Genomic DNA, 27926 nt, shown 5'->3' on the forward strand with positions numbered 1-27926 from the left:
CACAGCAAAGGAAACCATAAACAAGCCCAAAAGACAACCCTCAGAATGGGAGAAAATATTTGCAAATGAAGCAACTGACAAAGGATTAATCTCCAAAATTTGCAAGCAGCTCATGCAGCTCAGTATCAAAAAAACAAACAACCCAATCCAAAAATGGGCAGAAGACCTAAATAGACATTTCTCCAAAGAAGATATACAGATTGCCAACAAACACATGAAAGAATACTCAACATCATTAATCATTAGAGAAATGCAAATCAAAACTACAATGAGATATCACCTCACACAGGTCAGAATGGCCATCCTCAAAAAAATCTACAAACAATAAATGCTGGAGAGGATGTGGAGAAAAGGGAATCCTCTTGCACTGTTGGTGGGAATGTAAATTGATACAGCCACTATGGAGAGCAGTATGGAGGTTACTTAAAAAACTAAAAATAGGACTACCAAATGACGCAGCAATCCCACTACTGGGCATATACCCTGAGAAAACCATAATTCAAAAAGAGTCATGTACCACAATGTTCATTGCAGCTCTATTTACAATAGCCAGGACATGGAAGCAAATTAAGTGTCCATCAACAGATGAATGGATAAAGAAGATGTGGCACATATATACAATGAAATATTACTCAGCCATAAAAAGAAACGAAATTGAGTTATTTTTAGTGAGGTGGATGGACCTAGAGTCTGTCATACAGAGTGAAGTAAGTCAGAAAGAGAAAAACAAATACCGTATGCTAACACATATATATGGAATCTTAAAAAAAACAAACAAAAAATAGGTCACAAAGAAACTAGGGGAAAGATAGGAATAAAGACACATACCTAGTAGAGAATGGACTTAAGGATATGGGGAAGGAGAAGGTTAAGCTGGGACAAAGTGAGAGAGTGGCATGGACATTTATACACTACCAAACGTAAAATAGATAGCTAGTGTGAAGCAGCCACATAGCACAGGGAGATCAGCTCGGTGCTTTGTGACTGCCTGGAGGGGTGGCATAGGGAGAGTGGGAGGGAGGGAGACGCAAGAGGGAAGAGACATGGGGACATATGTGTATGTATAACTGATTCACTTTGTTATAAAGCAGAAACTAACACACCATTGTAAAGCAATTATACTCCAATAAAGAAGTTTTTAAAAAAAAAAGAATATTTCAATTGCACTCAGAGAAAATATGTGACTTCTTCATTTCCAATTTGGATGCTTTTTATTTATTCTTCTTGCCTAATTGCTCTTGCTAAGACTTCAAATACTATGTTGTAGAAAAAAGGTAAAATCTGGCATCTTTGTCTTCTTCCTTACAGGAGAATTTTTCACTTTTTCACCGTTGATAAGATGTTAACTGTGGGCTTTTCACCTACGTTGTTTAATATTTTGAGGTAATTTCCTTCTATTCCTAGCTTGTTCAGTGTTTTTGTCATGAGAATATTGAATTTTGTTAAATACTGTTTCTTAATCAATTTAGATAATCATGTGTTTTTTTAACTTCAGTCTGTTAATGTGGTGTATCACATTGATTGATTTTTGTATGTTGAAACATCCTTGCAGACCTGGAATAAATCCCACTTGGTCATGATATGTAATCCTTTTAATGTGCTGTTAAATTCTGTTTGCTAGAATTCTGTGGATGGTTTTTGCATCAATATTCATCAGTGATACTGGTCTGTAGATTTTTTCTTGTAGTACCTTTGTCTGGCTTTAGTATCAGTGTTATTCTGGCCCCATAGAATGAGTACAGAAGTGTTCCCATTTTTTCAATTTTTTTGGAAGAGTTTGAAGAGTATTGGTGTTAATTTTTCTTTAGATATTTGGTAGAATTCACCAGTGAAGCCATCTGCCCTTGGGCTTTTCTTTGTTGGAATGTTTTTGATTACTGATTCAATATCCTCATTGGTTATGGGTCTGTTCAAATTTTCAATTTCTTCATGCTTCAGTATTCTTAGGTTGTGTGTTTTTAGGACCTTATCCATTTCATCTAGGTTATTCAATATATTGGGGTATAGTTGTTCTAGTACACCTTTTTATATTGAAGTATAGTTGATTAAGAATATTCTATTAGTTTCTGATGTACAACTTAGTGATCTAATATTTTTATAGGTTATATGCCATTTAAAGTTATTACAAAATAATGGTTATACTTCCCTGTGTTGTACAATATATCCTTGTTGCTTATTTATTGTGTACATAGTAGTTTGTGTCTCTTAATCCCATACCTGTATCTCATTTATCCCCCCTTTGCTCTCCCAACTTGTAACCATGAGTTTGTTCTCTATATCTGTTAGTCTATTTCTGTTTTAATATATTCATTCATTTTATTTTTTCAATTCCGCATATAAGTGTTAAAATAGAGTATGTGTCTTTCTCTGTCTTATTTCATGAAGCATAATACTCTTTAGGTCCACCCATGTTGTTGCAAATGGCAGGATTTCATACTTTTTATGGTTGAGTAATATTCCATTGTGTGTGTGTGTGTGTGTGTGTGTATATATATATATATATTTTCTTTATCCATTTATTTGTTGATGGAGACTTCACTTACTTCCATATCTTGGCTATTGTAAGTAATGCTACTATGAACATTGGGGTAAGTGTATATTTTTGAATTACTGCATTCATTTTCTTTGGATATATACCCAGGAATGGAATTGTTGGATCATACAGTAGTTCTATTTTTAGGTTTTTGAGGAAGCTCCATACTGTTCTCCATAGTGGCTGCACCATTTTATAATCCTACCAACAGTATGCTAGGGTTCCCTTTTCTCCACATACTCACCAACACTTGCTATTTTTAGACATTTTGATGGTAGCCATTTTGACAGGTGTAAGGTGATATCTTATTGTAATTTGATTTACATTTTTCTGATGATTAGCAATGTTGAGCATTTTTTCATGTGCATGTTGGCCATCTGTGTATCTTCTTTTGAAAAATGTCTATTCAGGTCTTTTGCACATTTTAATTGGGTTCTTTTTTTTTGATATTGAGTTATATAAGCTATTTATAAGATTTATATTAATTCTTTATTGATCATATCATTTGCAAATATTTTCTCCCATTCGGCAGGTTGCCTTTTGTTTTGTCAATGATTTCTTTGCTGTGCAAAAGCTTTTAAGTTTAGGTCCCATTTGTTTATTTTTGCTTTTGTTTCTCTTGTCTTAGGAGACAGATCCAAAAAATATTGCTATTATTTATGTCAAAGAGTGTTCTGCCTATGTTCTCTTCTAGGATGTTTTTGGTTTTAGGTCTTACATTTAGGTCTTTAATCCATTTTGAATTTATTTTTATATATGGGGTGGGATAAGTTCTAATCTCATTCTTTTACATGTAGCTATCCAGTTTTCCCAGCACAATTTACTGAAGAGATTGTCTTTTCTCCATTGTATAATCTTGCCTCCTTTGTCACAGATTAATGACCCTAAGTGTGTGGGTTTATTTCTGGGTTTTCTATTCTGTTCCATCCATCTATGTGTCTGGTATTAGGATAGCCACTCTTGCCTTCCTTTGGTTATTATTTGCATGGACTATTTTTCCCATCCTTCCACTTTCAACTTATATGTTTCTTTAGATCTGATGCGAGTCACTTGTAGACAACATATAGTTGGGCATTTGAAAAAACAGCCACCTCTGCCAGTCTTTACAGATTGGCTCTGTGAAGGGAAAGGTCTTCACTAATCAACCTAGCATAAATGCTTATAGTCTTTTCAGGCCTTTCTAAGCATGCCTGTTCCCTGGGCATGTGTGCATGCTTTTCCCACCCAATATCCCCAGTTGTATGGTTTCCTTTAAATGTCTTATATTCCCTAACAGTCTCAGCTCTGCTTCTTCTCAGAGTCTTAAATGCTCTATTGTATTCCTCTGCCCATAATTTCTTGCCCCCAATAGCTCACAGGTTTGTAGCCCCCCTACAGCTCTTAGATGCCATGGTGACTGCCACTGTTTTCAGTGGGCTCCAACCTGATATCCAAACTATGCTACCATTTCCACCATAGCTCCTTATTAGACAAAACAGAAACCAATCACTTAGGAAGCTGCAGACAAGCCAGAACAATGCAAACAAATTTGACTTTTTTTTTCCATTGCATGGGAGGAACCAGAAATTGGACAGCTTCTTCCTCATGCTTTGCCAGGGAAGAGGCAAGATATGGGTGAGCAAAGATACCCACAAATTTCCTTCCATAATAAGTGTGACTTTATCTTGGTTAAACATTTGTTTGACTACTACAAATCTGTAACTGGTTTCTATAGTTCCTACAAAGCTACTTCAGTTGGTGTTTTGTTGTTTACTTTGTGTTTCCATGGATGAACAAGGGCCTGGAGCTTCCTAGTCCACCACTTGCCGCTGGCACTTCTTGGCACTAGCGTTAAAAAAAAAATCATTAGCGGCCTTCTGTAGTTAATTCACTTCCTTTCATTACCTTTAAAAAATCCACAATTTTCAAGTGAAGAGTAAGTACTGACCTCTTTGATTTGGTTAGTAGGCAATGACACAGCAACAGAGATCAAATGACTTATTATCTACTACCAGCAAATTTAGTGACTACAATTTATCAAATCACAATATTTTGAAGGCTTATTTTTCTTGATTCAGCTGTACACAATATTTTATAGATCTTTATACTTCTAGTGTCTGAAAGTTGCCCTACATGTAATTGATGCTCAAAAATGACAATGCCATCATAATGACACATATATCCAGTTTATCCATGAGCTAAGCCGTGACCCAACTGATTACAAAAGCTGACTTCTAAAATTAAAATTGGCTTCACATTCTTCAACACTTAGTGGAGGAAAAACTAGAGATCTTCTAAAGGTAACCTATGTCTCCCTGGATATTTTAGGTCCTTAGATAATATAAAGATTTTATCTTTTGAACCATCAATCCTAGCACAAAGGAAGTTGAGATTTATTTAGTTTCCACCCATCAGGAATATTCATCATCCATTATTCCAAGGTGCTACTTTTGTAGGAAATACCCCATGTAACTCCATTTGCTTGGGATTAATTTCCTATTCCCTGTCTTCTCAAATATACCATATATTTGGTTTGTTCTAGCCCATGTTCACATACTATTTTGTAGATATTTCTCAGTTTTCTGACTCTTTAGTCTCCCTGAATGAATTATATAGTACTTTAATCATTCTTACTCCACATCTAGTTATTCAAGGAGTAACTGCATTTTTTTCTTACATTTCTATCACATATGTCCCTTTTAACTAATATTAGCCCCTTTCAGGTCTCACCTCCTCATAGATTATCAGTTTCATCTTATGTAGGAACTGCTTGCTTCTGTCACCATTCCACTTAAAAACTTCACATTTCCTATTGATAGTGGTCACACTCCTTCATGACCCACCTTAGTCTAGCCTCATACTACATTTCCTCATTTATTTTCCCCTAATCCGCATTATGTTTCCTGTGACAGCACTTGTTTTCAGACCTTAAAGTATGCTGTTCTTTTTTCCTTGAATACTCACCCCAGTCATCCCCCTTACCAAATGTATTAATTTATACATTTCATTCATGTAGAATATATTTAATTATTGTTTCCTCATTTCCAAATCCTATCTCTTCCATTAATCCTTCCCCAAATACTTTAGTCCCCAATGTGTCCTGACAATTTTTGTCCTACACAGTAGTCATTTTTTTACCTTATTCATTTGGCACATTGAACATGATTTCACAACATATTTACTTATCTTTTTTCCAACTGTATCCTATGTTCCCAGCTAGACTGTATTTTCTCGAGGCCAGGAAACAAATGCTAAGCTTTTTTATTGCTGGAGTGCTCTCAGCACAGTGTTTATATTTAATTATGTATCTGAATAGTTATTATTCTCCTTGATCACAAGAGAAACGATGGGCAGTGATGACTTTTATTCAGTAAGCTTTGGTAAAAAAAATAAAATCAAGGACTGATTTCTAGAAACCACACACATAAAACATTGCTCACACTCATGTATTAAAACATTTAACTCAAATTTAAGGGCAAAATCAATGACATTCTCTAGATGCTCCTCTGATGCCTGCTGACTATTTTTCAGGATTTGCCAAGAAGCCTTTGAATTTTAAAAGTTTCTTGGCTAGTCTGAAGAATACTTTCAACCCATTAAATCACAGAATGTATAAACCCAGAGAGTTACGCAATGTTGCCAATAAGTGCACACAGTGGTGTGCTCAACTTAGGACCTGGCTCAGAGGACGCATTCCATAAATAGTTGTGACAATGTCAATAGTTGCCTTTCTCAGTGTTTATGCAAATTAAGGGAGCAAGGTAGTTGAAGTAGTGGTTTAATGATTAGTGTTGAAAATCACTCTACAGCTTTTATTGTGGCTCCTCCATCCGTAGATCATTCTCAGCCTGAGTGGTGTTTTCATCACGGGATGGTGGTGAGCAGTGATTTGAGCAGAACCATCTCTAAATAACATTTTGGACTGTTTCTTCTTCCACAACTTCTCAATCTCTTCTCTTTGGGACTTTGTACTTAAGCTGACACAAAGCATAGGTGTCCATGTCTCCCAATATGTTATCACATTGCTAAGAAATACACACGTTTTACCAGAAGTCTTCTGGAGACATACTATAACTTGCAAACTTGTAGAGATCATTCAAATAGGAGGAGATTCGAGAACTCAAATGAATATTTGTTTTTTTATTTCCTCACTCCTCAAGCTATAGCCCACTCTTTCTTAGTAATGGGACAGAGACCCTCTTTTTTACAGTTTATATAAAAAATATTTTTAAATGAATAAAATATTTTGAAATTAATGGACCTCTCTCTATATTTTTTTTTTTTTTTTGATTCAGTTTCTCTCTGAGAACACATTAAGTTTCTTAAGTTTAGCCCAGGGCTAAACATGGCCGAGAAAATTCTAACACATGACTTTCTCATTTTAGATTCAGTTTGAAAGTGAATAAAAACACATGGGAAAACACACACAAAAAAAACAACTCCCGGACTTAAAGATATCCCAGAGTTTGCTTTACATATCACCTAGCTACTTTTACTTCCAATTTCTAAAAATGAACACAAAACATTTTTTTTTAATTAATTAATTTATTTATTTATTTTATGGCTGTGTTGGGTCTTCGTTTCTGTGCGAGGGCTTTCTCTAGTTGTGGCAAGCGGGGGCCACTCTTCATCGCGGTGCGTGGGCCTCTCTTTATCGCGGCCTCTCTTGAACACAAAACATTTTTAATCAGTTTTCAAGAAGATGAGTTAATCTTTTATAAGCATGCATTCAAAGAAGGAAAGCATTCTTCAGATGTCAAGATTAAATGTGTTTATTTCGAGTTAGTGGATACAATGGTATATTAGATACCAGCACTCCAAGCTACACCTATGTATTTGCCTCTAAATCTTCACACACTGTCAGTTTCCATTCCTCTAACATTCCATCACTGGGCCTCCTATTTCTAACAAAATCATAGTTCAAATTTTTTAAAAAGTAAAAGCAAGATGATCACCACATTGTGCTTCCAGTGCCCCCAGAAGGATTATAATTGCTTTAAATAAATGTTTATGTTTTCAGTAAAGGGAGAAATTGATAACATGAGCACTAGTAATGGCACGGCTAGAAGAGAAAGAACAGAATACAGATTAAAAGAAACATTTTAGGCTGGACGAGTTAGTTTCCCCTTAGTAAAAACTCCACATAATATCATTGATATGATGTCAACGTTAAATTGCTCAATTTGTGGGCCACACACTTAAGCATATTGGCTAGTACATTTTTGCACTGAAACAGAAGCAATACAAGCTTTATGTTCTACCATTACACTTCCAGATTTTTCACTTATTAATATACCTGCCAACTTAATGATTCTTGCATGCATTAGAGTTTGCTTTTGTAGAGTTAAGTTTATTTTCCCCATCCCTCCCGCTCCCATAAACATTGCAATGTGAACCCTTTGCCCAATTTTACGAGAATGTTGCAAAGGACAGCTCTGTGCCACCTTGGGACAGGAACTCCCTGTCCCCTCCCTGGGCTACAGATGGATCAGCAGTATTGATCACATCTCATCTTACATGCAAATAGACACTGCTCCCTTATTTCCCCATGCCAGAGGCATATGAGTCAGCAGGTATACATACAAAAATGGAATTAAAAAGAAAAGAATAGAAAAGAAAAAGAAAGAAAAAGCTTTCTTGTTAAAGCCTATCGTCCTAGAAGGAATCCATTGCTTTGAATTCACTTAAAGCCTGTACAGGCGAAATGTGTTTCTTCTGAGAACCTCGTCTAACTCGCGTCTGGAATTCTTCAGGCTTTTCTCTCTTCACAAGGGGCTTCTTCTCTGGAGCCTTCATCTTCCAAGACACAACAGGTGAGTTGACAGCTGCTGTCCCATAGACCTTCTGATATTTTGTTGAGGCCACATAAGATGCTTTCACCGTGAGGACAACAGCATTCATCAGATTTTTAGCTGCCTGGATGAGCGATGTGGCACTGTCCAGCTGGAGTGGAAGAAGAATGAAATATACTTGGGTTAGCCACAGCACAACATTCAGAAGATGGAGGTGCAATTTCTCAGTTAAAATAATGTTGTGTTTGTGCAAGTATACAGTATTGACAAAAAAGGAGCAAATTGTTACATGATAAGGAGAATAGGTTACAAAGCAGTCACCTGTCTTCTAGCCCTAATCCCAAAATAAAGAGAAAAAATAGGGGATACTCGACGATATGCAGTTTTCTAAAATCCCAGTACCTCTAAAGACAAAACCCTCTTTTTGGCATGTAAGAATTCCAACATAACAAAAGTTTTCCAAAGTGGAACATCTCATGTTATTGCATTAGGCTGATTGGTAATAATGACAATTATTTGAAAAGCATTTGGCAGGCACTAAAGAATAAAATGTTATAAGGGGTTTTATGGCTCTCCCAGTGGAAGTTATCTATTTTTAGACTATTTCTCCATCTTGAGCTCAGCATTGGTAGGGATGCAGGCAGCTAAGCAGAGGAATACGCCCATGGGTGCGCTGACTTTTTACTTAGGTGTTTATTGTGCTGCGGTATCTGACTATTCCCAGGTCTTAAATATACCTCATATAAAATATCAACAGTTGTGTCAGGCTTGCGTAGGTAAAAGAACATTCAATGAGACCCCCTTATCCATGCACTAATGAAATATTGATTTCTTCCATGTGCCAAATGCTATTTTAAGAACTTTGTTTTCCCCACTTAACTCTCACAACAACGCTGTGACGTAGGTATTACTGTCATTGCCATTATATGGTGAGAGATCTGGTGCATGCAGAGGTCCAGTAATTTTCACAGGTTTATACAGCTTAAGTGATGGGGTCCTTAAAGACTGTACTACTTTACCATACTGCCACCCTATTGGGTAGAATGGCTTTAAAATTGCTAAGACCAGTCACAACTTAGAGCAGAGTAGGTGTAGAAGTTCATCTCCAGACTCTAAGACCAAGTATTTTTCAAGTCACCTTTTTTCTGCTTTTAACCAGTTAGGCAGTGTGTTATAGACTGTATACTAGACCATTCAATATCTGTTTCAAACTCCTGGACCACAAAAGCTGGAAAAGTTCAAAACTGCATTTCTCAGACCCCCTGTCAGCCAGGATTCTACATGTCACCTAGTGAAAGGAAAGAATTAACAGCTGGACTGCAAATATTATTCCAGCCTCAGGGATGCCTGAATGTAGTCTGTTCATTAAACCTGTAATATCAACTAAAGAAATGTATCCATTGCAGTTAAATGAGGGATCCAAGAATGTTCCTAAGTAATGCGCTCCTAATTGCTGAGATTGTTCATTGTATAAATTGTAATCAGTGTAGCTATATTAGAGAATAGGAACTAGGCATACAACCTTCTGGGTATGAAGTAATTAACAGTGTTTATGTCCAGTGACCCCAAACACAGTGACTCCACTATGTGATGTGACCTGATTTCACTTAACTTGTCATTTCTTGTGACCAAAGCAAGTCCCAAGCAGTGACTGGGGACATCAGAACTTATATCTAAACCTAGGGGCAGGACAGGAATAAAGACGCAGACATAAAGAATGGACTTGAGGACACGGGGAGGGGGAAGGGTAAGCTGGGACAAAGTAAGAGAGTGGCATGGACATATATACACTACCAAATGTAAAATAGATAGCTAGTGGGAAGAAGCCACATAGCACAGGGAGATCAGCTCAATGTTTTGTGACCACCTATGGGGTGGAATAGGGAGGATGGGAGGGAGACACAAGAGAGAGGAGATATGGGGATATATTTATATGTATAGTTGATTCACTTTGTTATAAAGCAGAAACTAACACACCATTGTAAAGCAATTCTACTCCAATACAGATGTTAAAAAAAAAAAAAAAAAAAGAAGTTATATCTAAACACTCTATTATGTTGTTCTGGCTGTTATCTGTTCCACATCCTTTATTAAAGCTAAATAAACATTATTCTGAGTTTAAAAATTTTATGAGAAATGAACTCAATTCTACCACAAAAAAACTCATAAAATCAGATTGTTTGAGAAAACAATGGAAGAAGCTTTCTATGTATGAATTTCTTGCAATACCATAAAACTGAGGCTTCACCACACACACACACACACACACACACGATTAAAAATCAGCATTACATTGACGCCACAATAATATAGAGAAGCTGAGATTTGTGGATTAGAGCCATGACTCAACGAATATATAATTGATTGCTTTGCAAATTAAATCAACCAATTGGATAGAGTAACTACTTATGTTACCAATTCTATTACACTGTATAAGGTGTCCATATACCAAAATAACTGTTTAACCCATAATGTTACTTTATACAGCATAAGTTTCTAAAGTTAGCTAAGGAAAAGCAAATTCTAGATTATTCATGTTAATAGAAGGGAAGCCAGGCACAGATTGGTCCAGTGATTCTCTAAGTACAGTCTCTGAACCAGCAGCACCAGCATCACCTGGAAACCTGTTAGAAATGCACTCTCTCAGGCCAATCCCCACATTTCTGAATCAAGAAACTGGCAATCCAGGGGATTGTGATTCATGCCAAATGTTAAGAACCACTGGATTAATGACACCCAAAGACTCTCTCAAGGCTTATTTCAACCAATGATTTCAGGACTTCCACCATCCACAAGTTTGGTAACATCACAGCTAATTATCCAACTGAATCTCACTTTTTCATCTTTTCAATTATACCCCCAGGTAGAAGTACAAATAATGAAGAAAAGAGATAAGATAGCAAAATGCTGGGATGATTAGATCAGTCATAGTTTCTTTAGGAGCTAGATACCATACCCCTTGGCCACTCGACAGTTCCCTGTAAAAGTCTATAAGGTTTCAAAAAAGAGTAAAATTTGGTCATAAATTTAGTTACTTCTGTTGTGTGCTATGGGTAAAGAGAGAGTAGAATGATATTATATCAGGGACAGTTCTGTTGATTTGCTTTGGGGCAACAGAATTAGCAGAAGTAGATAAGGGCAAGATATGTCTATTGTATTTTAAATTGTCCCCCGAAAAGCAAATCTTGGGAGAATTGAGTTGGGAGAATTCAGTGGATCCAAAGAGAAGAATTACAAATAATTTGGAGATTTTTACCACAGATTCCATTTTCAGATAGATGGTGTCTAATTCTGCTGCAAAAATATGATAGCCTGTTTCTTCTTCAGAACCCCTTTGCTCTCCCAGCCTGACACAGGAATCCTATGAATAAACCTAACACATTGGTTGACAGTGAGACAGCTCTAAATTATAAAGTCAATGATTTTGTTCAAGCCACCTGGTGGGGCAGGTACTGAATTCATGGCAAGGTAAAGCGAGGAGGTGAGGGCCAGCTAAGCCTGAACAAATATACTCCAAGGCAATAAAGCCAATCTAAAATTAATACAAAATTTGACTTTTTCTTAAAACTTGAATTCCCCAGGATAAGTTTTACCATTTGCCCTATACCCACTGTAATGATTTAGATCATTTTCAGCACAGTCATAATTTGTTTTATTTAAAAATGGGTCTCCTTTATACTTGTCCAAAATAGCATGGAGACCTGGTTTCCAAGTGGCACATCTTGCTAAAAATTCACTTCCTAAAGAAATTACATTAAAAAGAGTAAAGCTACATGGAAAGAAGATTTTTAAATGGAAGGTTTAAGAAAACTTATTTCACATAATTGTATTCTATTTTGTAGTGTATACTGTAACTAGGGCATTTTCAAACAAGACGTGTTAATGAAATTCTAATAATAATAATACCCAACATTACTTGAACACTTACTAGGTGCTTGACATTGCCTTAGTCCTTTTAATTAATTTTCATGATTCAAGTTTCAAAAATCCTTGTAGTAGAAACTGTTACCCCCATTTTAAAGATGAGAAAAGGAAAGCTTAGAGAGATAGGATAACTTGTCCCTGTAGTAACTGACAAAGTAGGATTTAAGACCTGTACTCTCTCTCTCCAAAGCCCAACATCTGAACCACTACATTGCATTACTTCTCTGAAGCATCATTTAATCTCTGGGGTCTTGTTTTTCAGTGACTAACTATCATTCGAAACGAACCGATCTCAATTATTAACTCTGTCTGGGCATCCTATAAACATCATGACTAAGTCTAGTGAGAGCTTCCATCTCACCTGGTCTGTGATTTTTAGTCTCATCCTCAGAGCCTGAACTCTTTCTAACTAAATCTCCTGGCTTGGGATGTGCTACTGCCCAGCAATCCTTCCTGGCCTTTTGACTGGTCTCATGGCTTGGATGCACCTTGACGGCAGCAGTTCCTGGGATCTGATACCGGCAGATTTTTCTTGTACTTGCTCTGTTTCTCTGAAGTACATTCAATATACAGCAGTAATGACTGGTTGTACCCTCAGGTGGGGCTCAGCTACTCTGGTTAGTGTTCTAAGCCTTTATCTGGTCTGGTCTTGCTAGCTTAAATAAGTCTCAAAGGTGGGCTGTAGCCAGCCATTCCTCAAGCTGGCTTGCATATACACTGACTAGACTTATCCACAGAAAGAGACTTTTATCTTTTCCTGCTCAAGGGGCTTTCTATTCCTATGAGGCAGCCCATTAAATTCTTATATCAAGTCTAAGAGAAGTGGCTACTTAATTAAAAAAGAAAATAATAGCCTACATTTAGCAAATGTTACCATGAGCCAGTCTCTGGACTAGCTTCCCAAGTTTCCTTTCTCTCATTCAATCTCACATTCACCCCTCAGACAGGGAATACTATTATGCTCAGTTAAGTGGGAAAGCCAATATTTAAACCCAGGAAGCCTAACTCCAGAGCCCATGCTCTAACAATTGCTCTATGATGCTTCCCAGAGTCGAGCATGGCAGATGAATCCATAGCCCCCAAATTTATCAAGCTGTACTAGACTAATTCTCTCTATTCCATTCCATAGGTGTCTGCTGTCCCTAACCACGGAAATTAGGCTTCTCCTAATTCTGTCACTATTCTTTTTAAAATATCAAAGTACTATTTTAAAAAGGCAACAGATGTTTCCTCACATCTTGTTCTATTACAGTCCATGAAAAGCAAATAAGGGCGGGAGAGCTGTTTTACAGCCAATTCTATAGGGTTTTTCTGGCTCTTTTTCTGCCTCTATTACCACTCTCTTCTTCTTAACCTCACTTAACTTCTAATAGACAGATTTCTCTTTCCCTACACTTTCCTCATTTTGCGTTTTGAGTAGAGAGAAATACTAGAGGGAAGACTTCCTGAAATGTGATTCTTCCATTAATTGATATTTGTGCTGCCTAATTCCTTATGAATTGTGAAAAGTGCTTACAATGACTCAAAATTTACAGGATCATCTGAAGATTTCTGAAACACCATGTCATTATGTTTCATGCTATTTCATTAACATGGGGATTATACTGCAAGAAGTGTTCAGTTTCAATAGAAACAGAATTTGACAGAAATGTGACTGCATGACTCAAATCACACTCTTTCAAATGAAAGTGCAACTGCATTTCTTGAAATACCAAATTGTCATTTACTCTCTACCCTACAGTCTATCCCTCCATTTTTCTACTACTTTTCTAATGGGTTAAATAGAATGTTGTTCATGCCTGGATGGTTAAGAGTGCTGAAGAAGGACAATTCTGAAATTCCTAGCTAGTATAATTTGGTATATATGGATGTATTCACCCAGGTGATAGAAATAAGAGGGAAGCTGAAGTGCTGAACTGTTGCGTTTAACTTTGGACATACTGAGTGAGGTGTGTGTGTGCTACACATAGGGAGAGTGAGTTATCAAAGGAAGAGTTGAAATTCTGGGAGTGAAATTCAGGGAGCAAGATGTAAGAAACCATGTTTTGTTTATATTGGCCTTCCCAGTTCTGCATACAGTAAGTATATAACTTATGTCAATTTCTGTCTGATTTTTTCTTCCCTTCACATTTCTTATTTAGTGTTTCTACAGAGAGAGCTAAATAGAATGTGGAATGAGATATTAAATCCATATTCTTCCCACAGGTCAAAAAGTCCAATAAATCTACTAAATTTTTTCTCTGCATTATACTTTCAAGATCAAAATCAATATTCTTTTAATAATCTAAGACATAACATCATTAAGAAATATCTTAACTATTCCCTTGACAGCCAAGACTACTTTCGATTCTGTTAGGTAATTAGCAATCCTACACCCTTGGTAATAATGGTGATCCTCCTGGGGCCAACCAGCAATAAAGCAAATGCAGTTTAGATTTAACTGGCTTTAAAAAAACACCCCTACCCCAAAGAAAAAAAAAACATACCATTGTCAAAAGTGCAAAGTAATCTGAAAGAGGTGGTGAGAAATGCACTGGATTAACCACGTATGACATAGTGAACATCTTAGGATGTTAATTTGTGAGAGTCAGGAATATAATTACAGAAGAGAATTAGGATTTTACTGTGCTCCACATTAATCCATTTAAAATATGCATGTAGAGATAGAAATATAACCTGGAAATGAATCTATTTCCAAAAAGCTGATTATCTATTACCACAAAATAATGAACCATAAATGGTAGTTCATGCAAATCCCAAGTACAAAGCAATCCGTCCTTGCGTTAAAAATAATGCAAATATCATTGGACTACTGGCTAAGCTAAATTGAATAAAATAAACCAAATCATTTTGAAGGTGATTTTGAAATATAAAAGCCAAGGAATGATTACCTTGAAAAGCTTAGAAGTGCCTGGGAGAGGTAACCCAGTCCCATTTGGGCCTAGGCTCTTTTATTCTAATTTTCTCAAATAATAACTGATAGTGCTAATGACTTTGAGAATGCTAAAATGAGTAGAGTCCATTTTAACCATGTGCAAGATCTTTTAATGGGACTAACTTAGTGTTTAACATATAAGAATAAGAAACATTTTAATGGGCCTACACTATACATATTCAGGGCTGGGGTAGTGTTTTGAGGGGAGGAAGTTGTGCTGGAAGAATTGATAATAACTTGAAAGTAAATACCCTGAGAAAACTGGAATCTCTCTACTGGAGCTGGCCATTTATTTATATTTAAACAGTTATCTCTCCAAAAGGAGTCACAAATTACCTGCAGGAAAAAAAAAAAAAAAAAAAAAAGAGACTTTGCTACAAGTCAGTTTTGCTGTTAATGAATGGGAGGTTAGAAACCCACAGCATTGCAGCCTATTATCTGCCAAGAAGAACATTTCATGTTTGAAAAATCCATGAGGCTTTGAAGAGATATTTGATCCCCTTAGAAACTGTGATACATTTGAAATACCTTGAAATATCTCCCTACTTTTTCCAGAGTCTATATCAATAACACTTCTATAAAATGATAGCAAGTCCAGGGTAATAAATAACTGAATCAAACAAAGATATGGTGAAAAGGTTCAGCCTAATCACCTTTCCCCACTTCATGGATGTTTACATGCTTACAAAAAAGATTATTCCGGTGTGGTAAACCCTCATTTCAGTGTCCTAGTCCACACACTCTTCCTCATCAAACATCAATAATGAAATAAATTAGCAAAGCTGAATTCTTTCTTGTTAAGACAGTGACAGTGGTGAACATAGGGCAGCAATTTGCACTCACCCCTATGGTGTCCATGGCAGGCATTACTAATCAATCACAGCACCTTGCTCCTTGAGAATATGCTCAGTGTCATGAGAAAGGAAACTTCTTTACCTCCCTCCTCCAAGAGGTCATATTTTGAAAAAGTTGTCAAAAACAACTTGATATAGTTTATGACACAGATACATCATCTACTGTATCTCTACTTCTATATTTAAATTGTTTAATACTTTCTGTTTCTGTTACTACCAATCAGACCTCAAACAAGTATTTTTTTTATTTAAATGATGTGGCATTTAATCTTTTTTCCCATAGTTAACCTTAAGGGACAAATTATGAACTTTGTACTGACACCACAGTATGAGTTGCTAATTAATGAAATCATTAAGTTGAAGACATAAGTATGAACAGAAATGCAAAGCATTTTGGGGATGATTTTAAATCAGAGGGTAAAAATTAGCTGAATATACTAACAAGTATGATGTCCGAAGTGAAAGTGAACATCACAGGTATGGCTGTGATGATCATTAAAACAAAAAAATAAACTGCATTAAATCTATTAATATTAGAACATGTACTAATCCTTGATAACTGAGAGCAAGAATACTGTAGGCTAACTCTTGAAGTGTTGGCTTAATCCCAAGGGTGTTCCCATTTGATTACAGGATCTTGAAAAGTAAATGTTTTACAACTTTAAGTAGTGTCTCAATCACAGCAGAAAGGAGGAGAAAAGGTCTGTTATTTTTTCTGCAGGGATTCCTTGAGTGCTGCCAGGGAGGCAGCTGGTGCTCTCCCAAGGCTGAAGGCCAGTTGTTGGGAAATATGTCTGTAATGGCTCAAGATGAAGTTGGCAAAGGCCTTAGCAGACAAGCACTGCAATCTCAACCAGGCTTTAAAAAAATAAGCTGCAGTGTTGCTGAGAAATTTACCAATTGGTTCTCAGGTAACTTTCTCAACTGGACATATTTGTGTTTTCCTTTCTAATTCATTGAGGTAAGTAGTACTTCTTAGTCAGCCAGTCCACTAATTAACTGTCTTCATTTGCATTTTTTCAATTACAGGTAAGTAAACCTTGGGGATTCCCATGAAGGCTTAATTACAGTCAACAAATTTCCTAAATATGGCTTAGAGCCATTTTTTTCTCACCATTTAAGGTAGAACAGTTTTTGCTCAACCCCAAACAAGGCATTTTTGCTAACCTTGGAATCCCAAGGAGAAATGGGAGTATTGGGATGTGTTACCCCTTGGAAAGTTATGAACAGGCATCTCTATTCCTCCAGGCAGTCCCCACCTCCCTTTTCTATATTTCTGCCTTCCCATACTGTTCCTTTTCCTACACATCAGGATCTCCTGGCCCAGAGGTTTTCTCTGGGTTGTTTTCACATAATAACGGAAGCACAGGACATAAATCCAACAAGAGAAGATGTGCCAATGGATGGAGATATATATATATATATATTACAAACTGGAAGATATTCCTGGGCAGGGAGCCAATCTTTATGTCACATACATATTCCATGCATTGATTGTTGATTTTGTCATCTCTGATCATGAGAATCAGCATGTCTTCACCATCCAAGGCTCAGACCTTCAAAGGGCTAAAGCTCCTTTTTGCCTTCCCTATGGGGCAGCCAGTTAGCAGAAGATCACCACGTTTGATCCCTTTATTTCCCTCATTCTCCCGCACTAGTCTGCATTACCATTACTGGGAGGCCAATTTAAGACAAGCCACTGCCCAAGAATCCAAGAGAAATATGTCTTCACAAAATGAATCAAAGAGCCACCAATGGGCCCAGTACTCTCAGAAATGCTGAACTTTGCATGGTCATGGTATATTTGTTGATAAGTAATAAAGGCCATTTAACACGTTACAAAATGGCTCCTAGGCTCCAGGATGCGACGTTCAACTCCTAAGTGAAGAATAAATCCAAAGAGTCAAGGACCACAGGTTTGGGTGCTGATTGATGGAGGGTTGTGCCTGGGAAGGGAGCATAATCTGGAAGCCTGGATTATTTTTCTCCATCCATTCACTCCTCTCCACATTCAATCACTAACAGTTGTATCATGTGGCATTATTCATATGTGGTGGAAGCTACACTCCCATCCAGCCCATAACTCTCTCCTCATCAGGTGTGTAAAAAGAGCTGGTCAAAGCCTCTGTTGCTACCTGAGTCCTGGATGAAGAGAGTAAAGAACAGCAGAAGAGACCCCTTCCCCAAGGAGTGTTTGCTACCCCTCAGGATTCTAGTACCCTCTTTCCACCCCATTCTTCCAAGTCCTGTACATTGTCTCCCCTCTGGCAATGCATTCTTACATTTCATGCTCCACTTCCAACTCTCCCTGTTACTCCATCCTGTCCTATCTTTTCCTCTCTTACAGTGAAGAAAAGCTTGGACTTTGGACTCAAAACCTGAGTTCAAACCTGATGGGACTAATCACTGGCTATGTGATCTTGGGAGAGCTACTTAACCTAGCTCTACCTGAAACTCTTTATTTTATCTTTCTCTAAAGTAAAAGTGAAAAAAAAGCACTTTCTAGGATTAGTAAGTATTAAATGAGATAATACCCTTGAAGCTGAATGCCTGGCACATGGAAGCCCTTAGCAAATCATAAGCTTTTATTATTACTGTGATCCAGCTTTCCTTAAATCACCATTTGAGTCCAAAAAGGGTCTTTTTAAAATCATATTTTCCATTTCCACCTCCTCCTCCTCTACTTTCTCCTTTCAAGGTTTCTCCACACCCCTCCATCCACCCAATCCAGCATTTTGGACTCTCTCTAACCTTCTTCTTACTGAAGCTACTGCCACCTTGGCTTGTTCTCAATGCCTGGTTATTACAGTTCTAATGTTGTAGTGATAAAGGCATGGAGAAGTTCACAAGGAGAATAGAAAAGCACCATAAGTTGTATCTTTTGTAGCACTACTGAATCTTTTAGATGGAGGAAAGGAGGGCTCAAGATTCAGTGTAAGAAAACATGGGGGATTTATGTATGGCACCCAAAATATCTAAGAACATTTAGGGCTTATAGGGGTTGGAGAAAGACTTGATAGTTGAAAAGTCAAGATGGCTCTAGTAGGAGATGGAGGGAAGCCAATCTGGTCTTGGAAAGTAATGTTTAATGATCTTATTTGAGAGGCATCAAAAGAAAGAGTATAAAATATTTTATCCAACCACATATAGGGCCTAACATTTCAAAAATTCAGGCTCTTCAAAAAAAAATTCATGCTCTTTGTTTTGGTTAAGATATTATTTCTAGATATTTCTTATGAAAAGCATAATAATGTTACCTGGGAAGTTCAACATCCTAATTAATTCAAATCACATTGTTGTCAGAACCCAGCTGAGAGTGTCCTAAGCTACCTCAAAGACAGTTCCCTCTTCTGCGCATCAAACACTGAAGATCAACCTCCCAAGCCCTGTGCTTCAACTCCATCAAAATACAGTTGGGTTTCCTAGATTTGTTTCCTAAAGTCTTAAATCTATTGTTCTATAAAATGGGCTATTTTAAATTTTTAGCCCATTGGACCTAACACCTGCTGTCTTCAACTGAGATCAGCTTATCTCGTTATCTTAACCCATCAATAGACTCACAGTGTTAAATCTACATATTCTTTGGGGGGTGCTTGAAAGTTTCATCCACCCAGCTTCCCAAAACATAAGCATACCAATCTTGCTGCCTTTGGTTATATTTTGCCCATATTTATTAACCAAATTAATTAGCACAGGCCAGGTCTTGAGAATAGACTAACCAAAAAATCCAGGATAATTAAAAGTCAAACTATAAAGAGAGGACATTGCCTAGGCTACAGTCTGGAAAGGCCAGGAGGTACCAAGAAGTAGGTTAGGTGCAAAACAAACAAACAAACAAACAAAACAAAAACAGAATGGGTAACCTTTAAACAAGCCATACTTGTCAATGCTCCAAGCCTCTTCCAGAAATGCCTCTTTTAGTGAAGGCAAGGATGGTTGAGATGTGACATACTTGTTACCATTTCTTCATCGGTACCTTTATCAGGCACGTCCAGTCAATAACAGTCCTTTGTTCTATTGATCCTAGACAAGATCTCAGAATTCTTCTCAAAACACACTGCAGTCAATCACTAGCAATTGATGTGAGTGAGCAATCAAGATTACACCCATTTACCATATCCACTATGGGCTTTTGAACCCTCCCCCCAAAGGCTATGCTTTGATTAACAGGGGTATATTAATATTGTTTCTCCCTCATTAGCATATTGTTCTCCTTGTATAATTCATAAAGAATAACCTCTTAAATATAATGCAGAAAACTGATGTGAAATCTTAGACATATATGTAACTATATAAAATAATTCACTACATCAACCTAAAATTTAAACTCTTCTTTTATTACAGAAATGAGAATAACAACAAAAAGAAATGGATATCATTATTCAAGGGCTCATAAGAAGTCTTCAGTATAATGTATCTTTTAAAGCCAGTAATTTTAATTAAATTAGTTTTAAATTTGAGCAGTTGACCCATGGCTTTTCATAATTGAATACATTTTTCTGCCTACTTTGAAACATTCTTTGAGTAGACATAGAATAATACTCTCCAAATACTTTTCTTTTTTCCTGGCCACTACTTTTCTCATTGTGAGATGTAAACTCACTACCAGTTTCATCACATATTTAATTAATTTCCAAGTGTTCACTGTGTACATTGTCACAGATTCAGGTAAAGTTTTCCTATCTTATTTAGAACACAATGAGTTGTAAGTATTTAACTTCCATCTGGATCCTACTTCAGGTTCTTGCAAAAGTTGTTACTTTCACAAAGACCTCTCAACATTTAGAGAATAACCTAAGCTTCTGCAGACTTTTCTTAATGACTCTTCCCAACATTCCAGAGACAAGTATGAGCTACCTGCTCTTCCCACTGTCTTCTTAGTCTCAGTTATTGACAACACAATTCTTCCAACTGTTTAGGTTAAAAACCCAGAATTTTATATTACATCTTGTTCTCTCTGACCCAGCATCCAATCTGCCATCATAGTCTGTCAGCAGCATCTTTGAAATATATCCAATATTTGACCTTTTCTCACCTTCTTCACTATTATCACCATGGCCAAGCCCCATCAGAATCTCTTGTTAGATTGTTTCAGTATCTTCCCCTAACTAGTTTCCTTGCATCTCACTCTTTCCTCCCTTTAACAGGAGCCAGAATAGTCCTGTTACATACTCAAATAATATTTCTTTCTTCTCAACATCGTCCAATGGTGCCCCATCTCAATCTGAGTAAAATCCAAAACTATCAAAGTGGCCTTCAAGGTCATAAAATCTGGTTCTCAATAGTTCTGATTTCTCTCTTGTTCACTCCACTACTAAATATTGGTCTCTTGGGGACTTCCCTGCTGGTGCAGTGGTTAAGAATCCACCTACCAATGCAGGGGACACGAATTTGAGCCCTGGTCCAGGAAGATCTCACATGCCGCATAGCAACTAAGCTCATGTGCCACAACTACTGAGCCTGTGCTCTAGAGCCCACAAGCGACAACTACTGAGCCCACATGCCACAACTACTGAAGTCCACATACCTAGAGCCCATGCTTCACAACAAGAGAAGCCACCACAATGAGAAGCCCGCACTCTGCAACGAAGAGTAGCCCCTCTTGCCGCAACTAGAGAAAGCCCACACACAGCAACAAAGACCCAACGCAGCTATAAATAAATAAATAAATACATAAATACATAAATAAATACATAAATAAATAAATAAAATATTGCTCTCTTGGTTATTGCTCAGACAGACCAGTCATGCCTGCCCTTCAGTGTCTTTATACTTTTTTCTTCTGCCTAGAACACTCTTCCCCCAGATACCTGTAAAGCTTGGTCGCTAAACTCCGTCAGATATTTAATCAACTATCAGTATCTCAGTGAAAACTTCTCTTTCCAAATTGCAACTCCATTCCCACCCTTAACTCTTCTTCTTTCCATTTTAATATTTCTTCATACACTCGTCGCCATCTAACAAATATTTTCTTCACGGGTTTATTGTCCTTCACCCCCAACTATATCCCAAACACCTAAAACAGTGTCTAGCATATGGGTCTTCCATAAATATTTGCTGAATGTTGTCGAATAATTGCAACTTTATGGATGAGGAAGTAAGAGACGACAAAGCTTGTCCAAAGACGGAAATGTAGGACACAATGCCTAGTCCAGTACCCAACTCCCCATGCCATCAATCTGTTTATTCTTCCATGGAAGAGTACCCAAAGGCAAAATATTAGCAGGACAGTAGGATTTAGGGACATAATATACAAAGTCAATGTTATCTAGCTACAATACAAATCTTATGACCTCTTCCTCTCACTGTGCCCTCAGTGGTATAGCTTCAGTATCATCCTTTGCTCAGAAAACATCCATAATTCAATTATTTGTGTTTATTACTTTCTGTGTATAAAATACTGGGCTTTCTTTAAGGATCTTTTCTCTCATTAACAGTACCAGCGTCTGTGAAGCACTGAGCTGTGTTTGCAAGGTATAGTTCTGGGGTCTTAATAAATGATCTCTAAGATGTATAAGATAGATACCATCATTCATTCTTTACATACAAGGAAATAGAGAAAAATTAAGTTCTTCGTGAACTTGGGTTCACAAACTCATATCTGGTAGAACTCAGCTTCAGTTTACCCATGTGACACACTACATGCAATCTTCTTTGACCAGGCAAATCCACCTTAGTGTTTTCCTGCCCTGAACTCTCTATTCCTGGCTCTTGGTTCCATTTATCTGGAGCTCAGCATGAATTATGGTGGTTTTTAACTATTCATAAATGTGAATCATGTGACCAAGCAGTAATGAGGTGGATTTCCTTAAGTCATAAAGGAATAAAAGGTCACACCAACTTCCAGTCCTGCAATCACGATTCACATGAGATATGAATTAGGCACATAGCAAGGACTTCATCTTCTACTTACTCATTTTCTTGCCAGCCACTAAAAAGTCACCTACATTTTCAAAGAAGACTTGATCAAATACAACATCTAATTCTCCTTCCCACTAGCCACCACATACACCACTTGCTATTTACACAAAGTTTATGAAAAAAAAACATTTTTATTCTAAATTTCTACAACAAAGCCTTTTACTCAACCACACAATGGGCACCATGATATGATGTAAGGCTGACATAGTTTTTAAGAACACAACATATATTAGCTGTTACCATCATGTATACTATCTGACTGATACTATATCCTGTATTTCTTGTTCAACTACTAGTCTAAGGGGGACAGAGACAAGCAACATCCTTCAAATGCACAAATCACAACAGCACAAAGAGAAATTGGTTCTAATCTTGGCTGTGCTAGTTGCTGACTAGGAAAGTTTGGGGTACTCTTGTAACCTCTCTGAGCTTCTGCTTCTTCAACTGTAAAATGGGGTTATTAATACCAATATATTTTCACCAGTTTTAAAAGTTAACTTTTAAAATTTTAAATAAGTATGTCACTATAAAAGATTATTACATAAGTTCTGGGTACCTTGGGTGAGTCCTTTTAGAATCTTCATCCTAATTTATTGGACCACCTGGGTAACTCAGGCCCAAGAAAGTCTGCATAGGGAATGGTATTCCAATAGACGTCCAGGGTGAGTGTACCATAAGCCTTAACAAGACAAGAGCAAGGTACTTCCAAAATGAGGAAAGATTTATTTGTCCACCTGACAGTGGGGATGACTAGGGCTGAAATATGGGTGAGGTGGTCTAGTTACAATCTAATTTTTCCCTTTTTTGGAGAATGATCAGGAAATACGATTCTCAAAATAAGTGTAACAGAGGAACCTGCTATTGGGGACCCAAAAACTGACTGTGGAGTGCATTCCTAAAAGAAATAAAGGTCAGCCAAAAAATAAAGGTAAACCATTCCTGTAATATGAGCATCCATGGAGCTATCCTTGGTAATTGCAGCTCAATTCCTGTTACATTTCTTGCTAGCATGAAATAATTAGTTACTTATTAGCTGCTTTGTCTTCAAAGACTTTGTGTGCATGTGAAAGTCTTGTCTCAGAACTAGACTTCTTGCTATTTATGAACAAGTATTTCCTGGCCCTTTATTGTCATGTTCTCCACAAAGGCTAGCACCACATAAGCCACAGTAGGATTGGGTATATACGTCCCCAGTGTTTAGTCAGCTGGGTGATGGATTCTTATTTCAGGCTGCCTCTTAAACTGATCTGTAAGAGCAGCCTACTGATAAAATTTGACTAATACTTCTCTGTATTGGGTTAATGTACTTTGGATATTTTCCAGATTCAATATATATTGAGCATCCCAGCCAATATTTTACATCACTTAATCTTCACTCTATCCCCCCCAAAAGATGATACATCCCTTTATCCTTACTGTTCAATACATGAGGGAATGGAGGCTTAAAGAAAAGTAACTTGCTAGCTAATAAGACAATTACCAGGAATTTTAAGTGTATGACATCTGTTCCCAGGTGTAGTGTATTTAATAACACACTGCAGCTCCAATTGCTTTTGAATAAAATAAGAAATAAAGAGCATTTAAGGTGGTTCCCCTGAGAAGCTAGAATATGTCCCCTTACAAGTGCCTGCCAGGGCTTGGCCTGGTTTGGAACCTTATAATCTGTTTCTCCTGGAGTGAGTACTTTACGAAAAATACAGCAAAAACACCGGAGGGTTCCCTTCAATCTAAAACTGGAAATATTATTTCTTTGGTCCAACAAAGAACCTCTACGGATGGACAACGTAATGTCTGTTCTCTTGCAAAAGAGGTTGAGCTATACAAGAAACTTTCAAAACCACAGATTAAAGGACAAAGTATCCTCAAAAGACTGGACATGCATAACAGTATTGCCAAAAATCATAGAAAAGATATTAGTGGTTCCTTTGAAAGCAAGCTTCAAATCTATGAAACTGGAAAACTTCTTTGAAAAAAAAAAAAAAAGCACTTTGTAAACTTCCAAGAAAATGACAACTTTTAACCAGTGAACAAAGATAAACATTAAAGTGTTGGAGAGAGTCTGATACAGTATCTTGCCCCTACTGAAAATCATACTTAATATTAAGATGAAAGTTTCCTCAAGGCACAATCCCTATCTTGGAGTCCCTGTGAATCTAGCCTTTGACAAAGTTAAATCACCTCCATATTTATTATAAGATGTAAAGGCTACCTCATTATTTCTTTACCTGATACACTAAAAAAATGCCATGGTAAATATTTCAAATACACTACAACTACAGCTTTGAAAGAAAGAGTGATCTCTGTTTCATCTAGAGTCACCACCTGTTACAGCTCTCCAACCTTCTCTTTAAAAAGAATTAATGCTAAACTATGAAATATGTTCAATGTCTACCTATAATTTGCTTGGTTTCAAGGGCTCAGCTAGCACAAATTTCAGCATTTCAGTTACTCATCATAAATATTACCTCAAAAACAACCACATAATTAATTTGAATCTCAAGGAGACCATTGGCCTGATGCATTTCTTAATATTATTTTTGAAGGAAAAAATATAAATTATCACTTTGTTTTTTTTCCTTATATTTTCAAAAGGTACTTATTATCTACCTCATCATACAAGGATTAAAAAGTATACAGAGAGAATAAAGTAATCTGTGATATGTGAAAATGTTTTGTTTAACAAAAAAAAGGTGTTATAAAAACAATTGAATTGTTTTAAACTCAATACCCTTGTTTGTAAAAAGCAAGAAACTGAAGTCAATTCACTTAAGTTTCTTTTAAACACATTCTTATCAGAGCCCTTAATTGCCTTTGAGAGTAGAAATGCCTGTATCTCTAAGACAGGAATATTTGGGGTAACCAAGAAGGAAGATGGATGGAGATCTTTAAAAGGTGTATGAAGGTTATGGCCAGAGGATGACCGTGATGGGTTCTCAGGAGTCTCACTTCTAGAAAAGTGCACATCCACACCCCGATGCCAGGCTACGAATGGGCATTTGGCAGATGAATCTGGAACCATGGTATCTGGCATATTCCACCCTTCCAGAGGGAAAAAATAAAAGGCTCCATTTCAAATAGTATGTATATTCTAGGTGAAAAATCAAGATTTCAACCAGACCTATGGTTCTCATCTGGGGCAATTTCCCCACTACAGGCGTCTAGTGGGGAAATTCCAGTGATCTTGCCAAACATCCTATACAGCGGACAACCACAACAAGCTTCTCACAACTAAGAATTATTTAGACTAAGCTAGAATGAAATAGCCTGAGACAAGCCATGAGGTCTAAGAAAGGGTCGAAACTGACTTAAAGCCCTGGGAAGCTCTCACCATAGCCTCACTCCTCCCTCCTCCCTAGACCAGTATTTTTCAAAGTGTGATCCATGTGTATCTGCATCCAGAACGTTTAGAAATAGAATACAGATTCCTGATCTCAGGCGTGAGCTTCAGAACTGTGAAGGGAAAGCGTAGGAATCTCCATTTTTATTTGCTACCCATGTGATTCTTCTACAGATTGAAATATAAGAATCACTACTTCACTTCTCTATTGAAGTCATTCCCTTCTGTATTTTCAGCTATCACCTCTCTGTAGTGATTCCTTCAGAACTCTCAATGACAAAAAATTGCAATTTCTATTAGGGCAGAGACTTTGGCTGGTTGTTCACTACTGTATATCCAATGGCTTGATTGGTAGACATGATGAAAGAGGGCAAGAGGGCATCTACATCATCAAAGAGACCATCATCTTTGGGAAGAGACAAGGTAATGAAAAATAAAGTTAGCTACCGATTTATTTGGTAATTCTACATTCTGGGCCTTGTACTAGGTCTGTGGCACACATTAACACTTAAAACAATGCAATGAAGTAGATACTAATGTAATTTTCACTTTACACTTGAGAAAAATGGGGCTCAGCTGGATCAAGCAACTACCAGAAGTCAGAATTCAGTTTGTGTGCCACTGAATGGAGAGTATAGACGGGTAAGAACTGTCACTCCATGCCCAATTCTCCCCATTTTTTCAGATCTGTCATATGATATACGTAGACATAATTGGGGTAGGGGTACAGATGTTCCTGGGAAATATTTTAAAGGGTGCTAACACAGCTAGGAAGCACACCATTTTGCCCTCTCACCTCTTTTCTTCTTCTTGTATGGGAAATGGGAAGATGGAGCACTAGCAGTCAACTTGGACCAAAAGATGAACTTGAGAACAGAAGCCTCATACCAAGTGGAGCAGAATATAAAGTCAGAAGGAGTCTGGGTCCTTGATGACTCTGAGATGACTATACCAGCCCTGAACCACCTATAGACTTATTCTATGCTAGAGAGAAATAAATATTTGATGTTTTATCATATGTAGCTGAATCTAAATTTAATTAAAATACATGAATTATAAATACTATTATTGGGCATTAATAATTTAGGATACTTAATTAAAAAGTTATATTTCACATCTAAATATAATTAACATTTTAATATATAATAACCTTCACGTGGGAGGGCAAATGAAACAAGCCATGCCACTTTGGCCCTTATTTTAAATTCCTTTTTTTAAATAAATGATTAATTTGATTAATTCAGCTGTTTTGAAAGAAATTCTATATGTTTCCATACCATAATCTTTTTTAATTTTGTTAGTCTACTTAAAGTACTAGGAAATATAACAAAGTAAATCACAAGAATTAAGTTAGCTAAACAAATTAATTACTTGATTTTGGGCCCTAAATCTTAGGTAGACAATGCACTTTGAAATCTAGTATTTAAAATAAACTCAGGTGTTTTCATGTGGGAATAAATGAATGCAAGCATGAGTGAATGACAGACTTCAGAATCACTTACTAGGATTTTTCAGTGTGATAACTTACTACAATGGAAAAAGGAATGGCCAAGAAGCTAACCTATTAAGCACACATTATGTGCTCATTGTGCAAGAAATCAGAGAAAAAATTAAGAACATTCAGACACATTCCCTATCCTTACGGAGCTCA

General features: G+C 36.9%; 1 protein-coding gene across 1 annotated transcript in view; it reads right to left on the bottom strand.

The window, feature by feature from the left end:
* Positions 1–7279: 7279 nt before the first annotated feature.
* CTNNA2 (catenin alpha 2) overlaps positions 7280–27926 on the bottom strand; it is a 1049409-nt gene continuing 1028762 nt past the window's right edge. The window contains 1 exon segment of the mRNA XM_036873992.1: positions 7280–8455. Coding sequence (XP_036729887.1) covers positions 8168–8455 — 288 coding nt within the window. The 3' untranslated portion in view covers positions 7280–8167.

The sequence above is a fragment of the Balaenoptera musculus genome, chromosome 13 (assembly GCF_009873245.2).
Source record: "Balaenoptera musculus isolate JJ_BM4_2016_0621 chromosome 13, mBalMus1.pri.v3, whole genome shotgun sequence".
Lineage (NCBI taxonomy): Eukaryota > Metazoa > Chordata > Mammalia > Artiodactyla > Balaenopteridae > Balaenoptera > Balaenoptera musculus.